Source organism: Molothrus ater, chromosome 8 (genome assembly GCF_012460135.2).
Source record: "Molothrus ater isolate BHLD 08-10-18 breed brown headed cowbird chromosome 8, BPBGC_Mater_1.1, whole genome shotgun sequence".
Lineage (NCBI taxonomy): Eukaryota > Metazoa > Chordata > Aves > Passeriformes > Icteridae > Molothrus > Molothrus ater.
Window position 1 is genome coordinate 23413941 of NC_050485.2, and position 13835 is coordinate 23427775.

The following is a 13835-nucleotide window of genomic DNA, read 5'->3' on the forward strand; positions in this document are numbered from 1 at the left end:
TTTTGAATTCATCCAAAGTTGGAGATTTCACCGCCCCTCTGGGCCGGTTCCAGTGTTTGACCACCATCGTGAGGAGCAAGTTTTCATTATTTAAAGAGTCTCCATGTTTGAATTTGTGTTTATTGTCTCTTATCCCATCAGTATCTAGCTCAAAGGACTCTAGTTTTGTGTTCTCTGTAGCCTTCTATGAGGTACAGGAAGATTTTGCAGTCCTTTCTTTCAGCCTTTTCTCTGCGAGACTCCACCAATGCAGAGCCCTCTGCTTTTTCTTGTGCATCGTGGGCTCCAGCCCAACCCTTCTTAGGATCTCCATCCACCAAAACTGTTTCAGTTTCCTGGTGTCTTTGTTGAACTGGAGAACCCCAAACTGAATGCCAGAGCTGCAGGTGTGGTTTCACAGGTGTCAGATAGAGAGGAATAATCTGTTCCCTTGACCTGCCAGCTGCACGTGTGCTGATGTGAGCACACAGTTCCTTTCATTGCTGCAGGGACATGCTGCTGACTCCTGTAGTGTGTTCACCCAGTGCCAGCATATGGGGTTGCTTTGTAGTAGGTTTATGACTTTGCATTTGCATTTATTGAACTCCACAATATGTCTGTCGTTCTGTTTCTTTTGCATATGTGTCTTTGGGGAAGTGACATGTGAGAGTGGGGTGGGTACAGCTCCATCCAAAAGGCAGAACCCTTCATGGAGTCAAGATCCTGTGAGTGACCAGAGCAGATCTTGAAGAGATGTTTTCATCTCTGGTTTGAACTGCATGACAGTATTCTCGAGGTCCTTGCTCTAGATGTATAAATGCCTCAGGATCAAAGGGAGAATTTTCCACCACTCTGTATTTCCCAAGAAATTGTCATGGTACAGTAAAAGTATTTCAGGCATTTCTTTTTTCCAGTTCTGTTCTGTGTGGTCATAAATCACATGGACTCCCAGGAGCTCATTCTAGGTTCACTTACTCATGCGGATTTAACTAAGCATCTTCATGTTTCCTAATTAGCTTAATAAATTAATCAGAAATTCTACAGAGCAAAATCTAAGCTGAGCAGCAGGGCTTTAAGCAATGGGAAGAGACTGGATTTATGTTTACCAAAACTGCTTGGTGCTTTAGTTGCATGTGGAGGTAACAGAGAGATTAACATTTGTCACAACTGGTGCCTTGGACCATGTACAGGTATAAGCCCCACACAGGCCCTCGGTGGTGTCACTTCTGTCACTGTAAGGGGGGAAACTGAGGCAGAAAGCAAACACTGCCTGCCTGTGCCTACAGAGGAGCTGTGGGTCACACATAATTTCTGCCTTTATTGTCAGAACTGGCAGTTTTACAGAGCTGCCCACTTGCTAAATCTCATTGTATCAACACTTAAAGCAAAGGATTAAAGGAGCATTAATGTCATCTATGAAGTGTGGTTAGAAACTGTGGCCAGAAAATCAGTGAAGTACAGAGCTTTCCTTACACCTGTTCTCTCTGTGTAATTTTTATATTCTGCTCTCAAAGCCTTAGGAATATTATATGCAGTCCAGATTTTTGAACCTGCTGGCTGTTTACTTCATTCAGCTCCTTACTGGATATGTGCTATGAGTCTTTAGCAATGGAAAATACAAGCTGAAACTGCTCTTTTCCAATTGAATAAAATAATATGACAATTGTCAGTGACCTGATAAAGTCTTTGAATAAAGCTGTAGCCAATTTCTGTTTCAAACACTCAGGGGAATCATTATTTTACTTACAGGCCACTTTTACAGTTGAGCACATGCTGTGTTGTGCTCTTTTACTATGCATAAAGAGGTCTTTGCGCTCCTAGCTTTTCCTTTAGCCTTTTATGTCTTGATTACTTCCATACATGCAGGTTATTTTCAGTCTTCTGTGGTGAGAGGGCAGCCAGTCTGGGAATGCATCTTCATAACATCTCCGTCACCACCTCTGATGTGTGTTCCACTGTCTGGTGATTTCTTGCAAATTATTGGATCTGGGTCAAAATTATCTTGCAAAGACACAAGAGATGTCATTTTTGGATCTCATCTGTCTCATCAAATAATTTCATGAGCATTGGAGCCAATAGAAAGGAAGGAGAGAACTTGGGAGAAAAAGGCAGCCTTTTAGGGGCAGCTTATTAGATTGGCTTAAATTCATCTGACCCCAGCTAAGTGTTGGGTTGATGAAAGCCTGGAACAGGAAAACTTGACAATCAGGAGGGAAGAAAGGTTAGTGCCACCGTGTGTCTGGATAATTTATCTCTTCTCAGCAGATAAATTCTCTGTAACATGTAGGTTATTTAATAATGAGGGTAGAACTGAGTATCAATGCTACTCACCAAAATCCAGTGAAGATGGCAAGTTTCAATGGTCTTGATACTTTGGGTGATAAGTAAAAAACCATTAAAATTGCAGATTATGGCAAGGCCAGAAAAAAAGTGTTTCTAGCCTTCTTTTTCATCACAGAAAGTGCAAAATGCCTGATACCTCTCCATAACTCCTGTCTTACCAGCTCACTTTGCTTAAGAGAGCAGCAGCTGGTACAGGTTTTGGTCACTCATCTCACATTAGGTGTTGTTGCTTGGATCAGATTTCTGCAGCTGCTCAAATGAGGAGAGCATAACATGCTTTAGTGATGCTGAATTCTTGGTGGGGACCACTCTGGTAGGAAGGGCATGCCACTTGTTTTGTGGATGAAACTTGTGCACAACTTCCCATTGTATTCCAACTCCTCAGGTCCTTCCCTCATCCCATTTTCATAAATCTCTGACATTGCTTGTAGATGTGTTCAGGACTCCATTGTTAGAAAGACTGCTCTTTTCAAAATTTCAAATTTCATCACCTAGTTCAGCATTATCATAGGCAGTGCAGAAGTGGAGGAAAAGGCTGATGATTTTGATCAAAGCTGAACACGAGGTGATTGCATTGTCTTTTAATGTTCTTGTTTGGCTGATTTACTTGGTTTGTTTTTTTAATTTAACCCAATTGAGCAGATCTTACCACTTACTAATATGTGAGAACACATATCCTGAGGAATTAGCACCTGAATAAGCATGTGCTGATGAGCTGCTGTGGTCTGTGATAGAAATGGCTCTTGAAGGAACCTGTCTTCTGACTTGAAAGCAAATATACTAATATAGCATGAGCAGGCACTGGGAAATAAATTAGAACATTTGTTTTGTCTGTGCAAATTTTTTTTGATACTGCAGTTCTTATTTAACATTGTTATGTTGAAAGAATATAATTGGAGTAATATATTACAGGCAAATTGCAGTAATAATAGTGCTCAAATCTTTCATGTTTTTATGAAGTCACTTTAATGCTGTTCATTGAGCAGTAGAAAGAGCTGGAAGTCTTGCCAGGAATGCAGAGAAATAAAACCCGTAAAACCTGGCACAGTGCAAGACTTTCAGTACAATATGAATGTTGATACTTTAAAAATCACAAATCATCTTTCTATTAATTTGCTGTAGAATAAGGTCTCCTCAAGATAAGACTCAGCAGTGCTGTGCAGTTGGTATTTAAAGTATGTCCATCTGCATCTAAACGAGTAGCTCCAAGACAATCAGATTATGCAGTAGTTACTTTGGTGAGAATATCGCCTAAGTGGAATGGAAACTTCATTTTGAGTCTAATATTAGACCCTGCTTTGGAAAATTCCTTTTAAATGATCACAAGCTGGGAATAGCAAAAGAATTTAACTTTCGACAGACAGCATTCACCAAGAATTTGTTTTTAACTGCTTATGTTGGGTCCCTGGGAAAGCAGATGTGAAAAACTTACCAAAGTGAATTGACTTGACCTGATGCAATGTTTATATCAGTAGTTGATAAGTTTTCCTCCCTCGTCTAATTTGTTCGGGATATTTTCATTCTTTAAGCATGAGTAAGTCTGGGCTGGAATAGTTTGAATGCTTGTTAGTCTAATAATCTGAATCTTAAAACAGGCAGTCATTATTGCCTATAAAGGGGTCTAAGCAAAGTTGAACTATTTTGGTTGTCTTCCTCAGCTGGGGATAAGGATAATTTTTGAGACCAGCAAAGAAGATTCTGAGACACAGTTTCTTACCTCCTGATAGTTCAGAAAGCACATTGATGTCTGTGTACTTGTACTGCAGAATGCCACTTACTTGAATGAATGCTGTTATTTATGCAGCTTTAGAAAGGACTAGTTCTCAGTGGCAGCTGGAGAAACTGGCAACCAGAGGTATCAAGGCCGGTTTGAAGGGTCATGATGATGATATTCTTACCATCATCATTGCTATGGCAGAAAGAACTTTAAGAATTCAGTGTGAATGATGCACAGCTCAGGAATCTTTAGAACTGCTGTTAAATCTCTTCTTTGATGTTCTCTTTGTTGATCAGACAGTTGCTTTGAATATTTTAATTAATTAAATCCTAAATAACGTGTCATCACCCCATATGGGGAATATATAAATAAATTATTTTTGAGGAAGAGAGGGGAAAAAGAGGAGCTGTTGGATGGGGCTGACTTCTCCCTAGCTCTATCCTGTTCCTGTGCTTCTGTGCTTTGGTCGTTGTTGCTGTTTTTTCCAGGCTTGGGGAAAACATCCATGGGATCTCACTGCAAAGGAGGGCTCCAGCCTGACCTTCTCTGCCAATGCATGAGGCAAGAAGCAGAACAACAAGATAATATGATGAATTCAATGCCTGGCTGACAGTTTTGCTGGGAAAGACATTAGAACAAGAACACTAATCTTTTTAGCTCTCCTTTAGGGCATAAGGTGGATTTATGTGATGCAGGAATGTGTATCTCAGACAGAAATCAGATTATGATTTTGAGCATCTGTTAAACTTTGTCCCTTTTTTCATAAAGCCTGACAGCAACCTTTTTGTCTTTTTATTTATACCTGTATGTCTCTAGTTCTGCTATAATTTCTGATCGTTCAGAAGTTTCTAAAATGTCTAAATTGCTGATCTGTCTCCTTGCAGGCAAGTCTCACCTGGCTATAGTGCAAAGAGTAAACAATGAAGGAGAAGGGGACCCTTTTTATGAAGTCCTGGGAATTGTCACTTTAGAAGATGTGATTGAAGAGATCATCAAGTCTGAAATTCTGGATGAAACAGATCTATACAGTAAGTAGAAATATTTGCAATTTGCTTATAGATGAGAAGAAAGACTCCATCCAGCAGCAATTGTATTTATAGCTGTGTTTTGAGAGATGTTATGTTGTTAATATGTTGTTATGTTGTAAAAATCTCAGTAGTCAAATTGTTGAGGAAATTTCCTTAACAAAATGACCTGCAGATCCCTCAGATGGTCACAGTAATTTTTGATTTTGCAGCATGGGAACCTCACTCCTTTAGGCTTTGTTAATTCAGAAGCAGGACAAGTTTCTTTATTTGATCCTTTTACCTGGAAAGTTTACATCTGCAACAATGATCTCCCACATTTTCCCCTATTGTCACTCTGCCTCAGGGGCCTGTAGTCCATGTACAACCATAGTTCAGCAAGAGGCAGGCAAATACCATGCCTCAAGGAGGAGGAATGGAGTCTCTTTAGAAAATCTGTCACTCATTGAGAGATCTTGAGAATGGAAAGTCTTCCTCAGGGCTGAAAACCAGCCTGTCCTAAACCAGCCTTCTCTTTTCATCACTCAGCACAGCTCCTTCCTTCTTCGTGGTAATGTCTGTTGAGGGAGATGATGCTGCAGGTCAACCATTACCTAGAACTTGAGAGATCTGGACCCTTTTCTTTCTCAGATTAAAGCTTGGCCAGTTACCTGAAGTGTCTGCTTCTCCCCCCATCTGCACAATCTGGCCTGTGCATACAGGACTTCCTTTCAGTCATTCTTCATCTGTCTTATCTGGGCTTTGATCACTTGCTGGCAGATGCTGTTTTTCACTATGTGTTTTCGTGCAGCACAAGGATGTCTCCAGATTCTATTATAGTAGAAATAATAATTTTAAGTATCTTTAACACTGTTCAGCTGTTCTTTGCTTTTTTTCTCTTTCCTCACGGAAAGAATGTTTCTACAGCATTTGTTCAGGCCAACCCAAGCATCTTCTATCCTCCCTCCAAGCCAAATGCCCAATGAGCACTTTATACTGTGGGATAGACTTGTTTTTGCCTGAAATGCTTTCTGTAGCTAGTGGATATTTTATCAGTATTTATGTACCCAAATGATCATGTAAATCACAGTTGTGTTTCACCGTGTGCTGAACAGTTTAATTACTGTGTAAATCACAGAAGGCCAGTTATATAGATTTTTTTTCATACCTTCACAAATGAATTGTTGGGCTAATTAGTTGCAACATAATGCTTTTGCAGGCTGAATTCAAACTTCCTTTTATACTCCAAAAAGATCCTGTCTTTATCTACCCTTGAGATATTTACATGCATGTTTGAGGGAAGACACTGCTTATGCTTTCAATTTCCCTCTCTGCCTTGTTTGTTAAAAGAAAACACATAGATCATGCTGTGTTGTTCTTCAGGACAAAAAAAGCTTTGCCCATTAATAAGATGTTAGAGGGCAAGGAAATGAGAATTAAATTTTAATTTTACTACCTGAAGGCTTCCTCTATTAACAAAACAGAGCTGATGAGCATTGAGTTCACTTGAAACTCTCATTCCTGGGATAATTTTTTACTATCAAAAATTCCTTGTTCAGAACAGGAAGAAAACTTCCTAGGCTTCCTGGAGGATGCAGGAAATTTTAGAGGGTGAGTAAGTACCATGAAGAACTTCTAATTTCTTATGAAGCACTGGAGATCATTCCACTGTTTAGACTGAAGGATACTATAGCAGTAAGGGAGAGAGCAGAAATCCCAAGAAGCTGTGAGGATTGGACTTGGGCAGCCAACATCCAGTTGGTTTGGTGATGAGAACATGTGTGAGAACATGAGTTTACTGAAAGGGCTTTATTGTCCATTATATGTTAAGGCAGGTTATTTTTGGTGTAGATATCACAGTGTCATTGTTAGTAACCCCACCTCTGATTCTGTTCATTATATAGCAGTCTGGCTTGCTCAGCTCACAACAGGTCAGCTTGAAACCCTTGGACTGATTTGCTCTGTACTAGGTGTTTACTTTAAAAAAGAGCTTTTGAAAAATTCTGGCAGCATTGTTACACTTTGTTCTGAAGTTTTAAATTGTTTTGTTTTGCTTTGATGGAAACTTGAAATTTGATGAAATGGCTGACCTTGGTGTTGGAGCTGTGCCTTTCTGTTGCTTCCATGAAAAAACATTTGAACTGTGTTAAGGTGGAAGCAATAGTATATTTACAGTTTCTGCTGAAAGCTGCTCTCACTGCTGAGCTCCACAGCTGAATTTCTGTAGGGGTGCAAATAAATGTATGGTATGTCGTCATATGGTTCTATTGTGCTGTGGCTTGCAGAGATGCTGGGAGCAGGAAAAGTTATTAAATATGTCTGACCCATCAAGATCTGGGTAGACTGAGTACTTCTGAGAATGAAACTTTGTACTGGGGATGCTGAAGGGGTGGAGAGATGATGTTTCTGTCATGACACATTTCAGCCCATGTCATGATGAAGAGCTGCCAGTGTGTTTGGCTCTTAGTACTGGAAAGTTGTAGCATTTTTTCATGGTTGGCACACTACAGGAATCTGTCCTGTGCTGCCATGGCTCTAGCCGTGGTGAGAGAGCATTTCTCAACTTTCCTAGAGGCCCAAGGGAGAAAGCTGTATGTTCTGTGTTAGACTGCACAGACTGCTTGTTCATGTTATGTATCAGGCATCAATGTTTAGGATTATACAAGAGATATCACAACCTAAATTTCATTTTGACCACTCATCCTCTGGAGTTCTTTACCTCAGCCCAGAGTTCATGGTCAGGCTTGTTGCCCATGAAGGTGAAGTCTAAATATTTCCAGAACCTACTGAAGACGTTTGCAGGATTTGTTGATTTCTCACCAGAAGTTGTAGTGAAAGTATCCCTTGTGCATCTCATTGTTCATGTTGCAGAACCAAAGAGCAGCTCAGCACTCTGTGAGCAGAGATCACTTCAGCATGCCAAGATAATGTCAGTGCCCGCATCTCCATCTCACTTACCAGGGAAAGGACAGACAGGAAATACCTGGTTCAGATTCAGTTACGTTGGTCACAATCCAGTCCTTGGTTCTTATGTCTTAAAAGAAGCTCAGAAGTTGTTTGGATAGCAAAGAACAATTTAAGACCATCCCTTGCAAAAATAAGCCAATATAATGCTAGTGCCAATAATACTTAAGCCATGTGGCTCTGCTATAACCATGTAACGTTTTTCTTGAGGGAAGGTTTTTGGATAAACTGCCAAGGAAAAAAAAAATAGAGGGAGTTGAAATTGCCCATTATTTGAGTTAGAGCCTGGGTCTCTTATCTTGATGACCATTATGGACAGAAAGATTTAAGGCATCTTCCCAGTGTGTGATGCTGGTGTTGTTTTCAGGTACCAGTAGTGCAGTGTAAAGCTTGCAGTGTTACAGCTCTTTAAAAGGAAAAGCACAGAGATGTTTCTCTGTCCCAGGGCAAACACTTGTACTTGTGATTTTTGCCTCCCTGAAGAGAGCAATGATGGAACTCCTTGTGAGAAAACACCTCAGATACAGTGCTTTAAAAACAACATTCTCTGAGCTTTTCAGAAAAAAACAGTTTCTATTCTTCTTATCTCTTACAAGAGGTAGGACCTAGTGAGAGCTTCTAGGCTACTTTTTTCACTATTAATTTTCCATTACTTTGGTATGCATCTTTCCTTTAACTGCAAGTACAGATAAGCTCTGTCTCAAACTATATTCCTAAGGCAGGGATTGTTTTTAGTCTGTAGCCACTCCCTTCAGTGGTTTCTATTCCTGCTTTTGGAAGAGAAACTGCAGTCCCTGATGTTGTCCAAGTCTTGTGTAAAGTACTACTAAGGTAAGAGGCTTCTCCTTTCAAAGAAGAAAAAGGACATGGGTCATCATTGTTCTCCATGTGCCTGGGAACAAGCATCTCAAACTTTCTGATTTGCACTGCTCACAGAATACACTTGAGATATCTGAAATAGGCAAATTTCTGTCAGCACAGTATTGCTTTTGAGTCTGTGATAGTCCTGGAGTGGAGTGGGATGCAGTCCTGGAGCTTCCTGGGAAGCTGAGGATGTGGATGTACTCATGTCTAAAAGACTGAGTGACTTGGGAAAATCTAGAAGCCTGTAAATTACCAGTATTGTGCATTTCCAAGCCTCAAACTCAACCAGTTTCTGAGCCTTATGTAGTCTGTAGCATTTATTTGGACTTGTAAAAGGCTCCAGATCTCAGTGGCATCCAGTGCATCACTTTAATCATCTTTGCATGTATAACTCAAAATCTGAACAAGCACCTGGGAGTAAGTACAGTTTCACAGTGTTAACTTCACCTGCAGCTCTTTGTGTGCCTGCCCAATCCTGTGCCATGCATCAATGTGCCAGAGCTACCTGCAGTCCCTCAGAAGTCCAGTCATTTTACACCAGTTGACTGAGGGGCTGATGGACAAGTAGCTGCAGTGTTCTTAGGATCTTCCCCCTCTAAGGCCCTAGAACCTGAGCTGTGTATCATCTCTGAGGGGCTCACAGGAAGTGCCTCAACACTTGGCTTTCCTGCACTCTGTGGAGCTCAGAGCTGTCTGACAGCATTCTGCTGCTTATAGCCACTGCCACCCTACAGGTGGTGTCACCAGAGAGGAGCAGCACCCTGCCATCTGAGCAGAGACCTCTTCTCCCTGGAACTGATGTATACCATACCCCAACATGCCCGTAGCTGTCCACTTACTTGGTTTCCCAAACATTTTGGGGTATCAGCTATGGGAGTGGGTGGTAATACCTGTATTGTGTCTCTTTCATGTTGTCTTTTACAAATGGAGATTCCTCACCACAGAGCCTGTTTTAAGACACAGGAGTCCAGGAAGCCAGGATCACTAGCAGGCAAAAACCCATATCTGAATTTCTGAAGCCATTCTGTACTTTATTCTGGCCTCAGTGCTTGTAAAGTGGCCAGAGATTCCCACCTCCAGGCTGTACACCTTGCCAGTTTTTGCTGAAGTTTGGACAGGACGAAAGAAACTGCATATACCAGACATTAGGAATACTTCAGCCAAAGGCATGCAGATTTTGCCACAGCTGTGCAGAGTCACTGAAGCCAATGGTACAGCAAAAGAAATAAGTTATTGTCTATTTCCTCTGTGTACGTGCTGAGAATTTTCTAAGGAATGTATAAGTAAAAAACAGCTGTCCCAGCTATGCTTGTAAAACAATACCTTTTGATGTTCAGTAGTACTGAGCAGGACTTCTCCCCACCAGAAGTGCAACATGCAGAGCTGCTCTGCAGTCAGGTGTTTGCAAGCAGAGACTTTCCCCTGACCAGGGTGACAGAGATGTGACAGAGGCTGGGGTGCCTGGCTGTGCAGGATGGGGCCCCAGGTGTCACAGACATCTTTTTATGAAAATCCTTTCCTTAGGATTTTTTCCTCCTGAGAAGCTGAGAGGCCTCAGGAACAAATGTAAACAAGGATTATCTGCTGCTGTGGAATGCAACAGGTGCATCTGTGATTGGTCTCATGTGCTTGTTTGTAATCAATGGCCAATCACAGCACAGCTGGCTTGGACAGAGAGTCTGGGACAGCTGCCTTTGTTATTCATTCTTTTCTATTCTTAGCCTAGCCTTCTGATGAGAACTTTTTCTTCTATTCTTTTAGTATAGTTTTAATGTAATATATATCATAAAATAATAAATCAAGCCTTCTGAAATATGGAGTCGACATTCTCGTCTCTTCCCTCATTCTAAAACCCCTGTGAACACCGTCACACCCCAGGGCCGCACAGCTCCTGCTGGTCTGTGCTTTGGGCTGTGTGATGGTGAGCTGGGCTTTGCAGAGGGCTCTGCCTGCCCCTCGCGCTCTGTGTGGCCCTCCTGGCTGACCACGGCCGGCGCGGTTCATGTTGGACCCCGTTCTAACAGAAATCGCTTCCTTCCTTTCTTTTCCCACCCTCCCTTCCCCAGCTGATAACAAGACGAAAAAGAAAGTAGCTCATCGGGACAGGAAGCAGGACTTCTCTGCCTTCAAGCAGACAGACAGCGAGATGAAGGTTAAAATATCACCGCAGCTCCTCCTGGCAATGCACCGGTTCCTGGCCACAGGCAAGTGCGGGTTATCTCCTTCTGCGATCGTGCCAGAGCCTGAGGCAGTTTGTCAGCAAAGGCCGGTGAGGTGGGTGGGACAGGACAGGCGGGAAGGGAGGCTGGATTGTGGGGTGACAAATAATGCCACTGTTGTGTTTTTCTTTTTAAATTCTCTCCTCTCCTGTGTTCAGTGTCGGCATGAACCCTCTGAGACATATGCCAGGGGTGGACCAGTAACTTTAAATTGGTCTGAAAGGTAAGGATGAATGCCAAGTGCCGCACTGCATGTCTAGAGTCCGTCAGATTAACGACTAGCAAGTACACCCCATTAGGAAGAGCTCAGGGAACAAAGCAAAGAGGACTCGATACCACTGGCCAGCTGGCTGTAATTGCACTCTGGTGCCTTCTCCAGAAAGAGATGCTGGACTTGTTGCAGGAAGGTCTAAACCCGTTCCATGAGACTTTATGACTCCAAGTGAAAAACTCTCCTGACACATTTAATGCAGACTGCACAGGTGGTTGAACTGTACTCTTTAAAATGGATTTCTGTCTGGCTTGTGTGACCTCCGTTGATGACTTCAGAGGTTTCAGAGGACAGTTGTCTCCATCCCAGAACACCTTGATGTTTTAGCCCTTGGGTGGGCAGTCTGGCAGAGAGACCAGGCCCTTGAATGGTTTCTTGCGGCTGGTATTGCCTTTCGTCGTAAACTTGGTCCTTTCACCTCAGAGATGAGGCCTTTTAACAGGAGAGCTTGTGGAAAAATGCCTTCCTATTGCTTGTGCTGTCTCTCTTTGACATATAAAGACGTGCCACACGCAGGCCTTTCAGACGGTCATCTTTGCTGCCATGTTCAACATACATTCATGGGTGGAAAATTATAAAGTTGCTTTGTCTGAAGTTTGCCAGCTCCACTTGGAAGTTAGTACTTCCCCTCCTCTAAGATGCAGTAACTGCCTGCCTTGATGCTCCTAGTCTGTCTTCATGCTTTATTTTGCCTCTGTGACTTGAAAGAAATATGTACATGATTGGTTATCACATCTCAGCTGAGGGGCAGTAATTCCTTAGACGGCTCGGACTCCTACGGCTCATGAGCACGTGAGCGTGTCCTTGGTGAAAGGAAGCAGTTCAACAGGAAGATGTGGATTTAACAGCAAGCAAGGCGTGGTTCATGTAGTGTACAAGACTCGGTGGAGTTCCATAAGCACCTGCTCAACAGACATAGTCTTACAGTGCTGCTTCTCTACTTGTTTTGTGGATGGAAGGATTGTGTAGCTTAAATACAGGTCTGTTGGTGAAGCTACTGCTCAAAAAGATGAAAGCTACAGTTCTGGTTTCTCTGTTCTAAATTGAGAGTAGTATCTTAAGCAGATGATGGGTTGTCAATGGTCCTGTTCTGAAATGAGGTGTTGGGAAAGTTGATCAATTTGCATATGTAATTCTCGTCGTCCCTGGCTTACCTCTCCCATACAAGGATGAGCTTTTCTGCTTCAAACAGCTCCTGTTGGAAACACTGAAGATCAAGTGGATAGGGATTGTGTTCTGTGTGTCAGGCATTAATCCCACATGGCTTGAACTGACCTGTACTTTCTCACTTTGAGTAACTCTTCCCATATGAACCATGGCAGCCCCAGTTGTGTCTTACTTGTGTCTTATCTAGAGCATCTCTCTAGAGCAACTTTATAGGCCCCAAGCATCAATTAATTAATTAATTAATTAAATTTTAATAAAGTGCAATGACTTCAGTAAAAACACAGTGACTTCAATAGCTTTTAGGGAAGGAAGAAACAAATTCAGAGGTTCTCTGTGCCCCAACTTTAAAGCTTTTCCATTTATACAACTCCGTGACTCAGAACTCTCAAGAGGGGAAGACCATCTTTTTCTTTTCCCTTTCAGATGAAGACATGATTTTTGGTTGTTTTGAAAAATGCTTCAGTAATGGAAATTGGGGTGTTACTGTGTTTTTTCCCCTCCCTTTACAAATCTAACAGTCTCAAAAGACAGGAAACCTGCAGTTCCATAATGGACATCTCTGCATCTGTGTGTCTTTTATAGGCAAATGCTTATTAACGAGTATTGCTAACTTCTTGCCAGGCATATGAGGTATAATGCCAAGTTGTATCTTGTGTTATAGAAGTAGAAGCATTTGGTCCATCCCAGATGTCAGAGAAGATCCTTCTCAGGCTGCTAAAACATCCCAACGTGATCCAGGAGCTGAAATACGATGAGAAGAACAAGAAAGCCCCAGAACACTACCTCTACCAGCGAAACAAGCCCGTCGACTACTTTGTTCTCATTTTACAGGTCAGACATGTGGTTGTGTAGATATGTGCAAAACCTTTTTATCTCCTGATATATTCCCCTCTATACCTGTTCCAGGTGTTGAAGTTTGTCTTCTTTCAAACATGAGAGGGGAACTGTGGCTCCTGGGAACTGCTCCTGCCTCCTTTAAGACCTTGACAACCTTGAGGAGCTCGCTCAGCTGCTTTCACCCTCAGTTAAACAAGTTGTGAAGGATAGAAAGCACTTCCCACTTTGTCATCTGCCAAAAGTTACTTAGGCTTTCACTATGCCAAGGATAGACAGTGCAAAGGGATCCCCATTGGCATTGCTTGGAAAATAGGGGTGCAGAAAATGCCACGTCATAGGAATTTTGCCAGCATACTTTATCTGCTGTGCCTTTTTCTTTTGCAAAAGGAGGCATGGGGGTTTGATGGTTTAGAGAAATGACATTTTTCTATGCAGTTTTGAAGTCTGTACCTGAGGTGTAGTGAGAAGCA

At 42.1% G+C, this 13835-nt stretch overlaps 1 protein-coding gene across 3 annotated transcripts in view; it reads left to right on the forward strand.

Moving 5' to 3' along the window:
* CNNM2 (cyclin and CBS domain divalent metal cation transport mediator 2) overlaps nucleotides 1-13835 on the forward strand; it is a 115569-nt gene that overhangs the window by 82754 nt on the left and 18980 nt on the right. For all 3 annotated transcript variants that reach the window (XM_036385450.1, XM_036385451.1, XM_036385452.2), the window contains exons 2-4: nucleotides 4924-5067; nucleotides 10938-11075; nucleotides 13190-13359. In XM_036385450.1, coding sequence (XP_036241343.1) covers nucleotides 4924-5067; nucleotides 10938-11075; nucleotides 13190-13359 — 452 coding nt within the window. The remainder of the gene's footprint in view (nucleotides 1-4923; nucleotides 5068-10937; nucleotides 11076-13189; nucleotides 13360-13835) is intronic.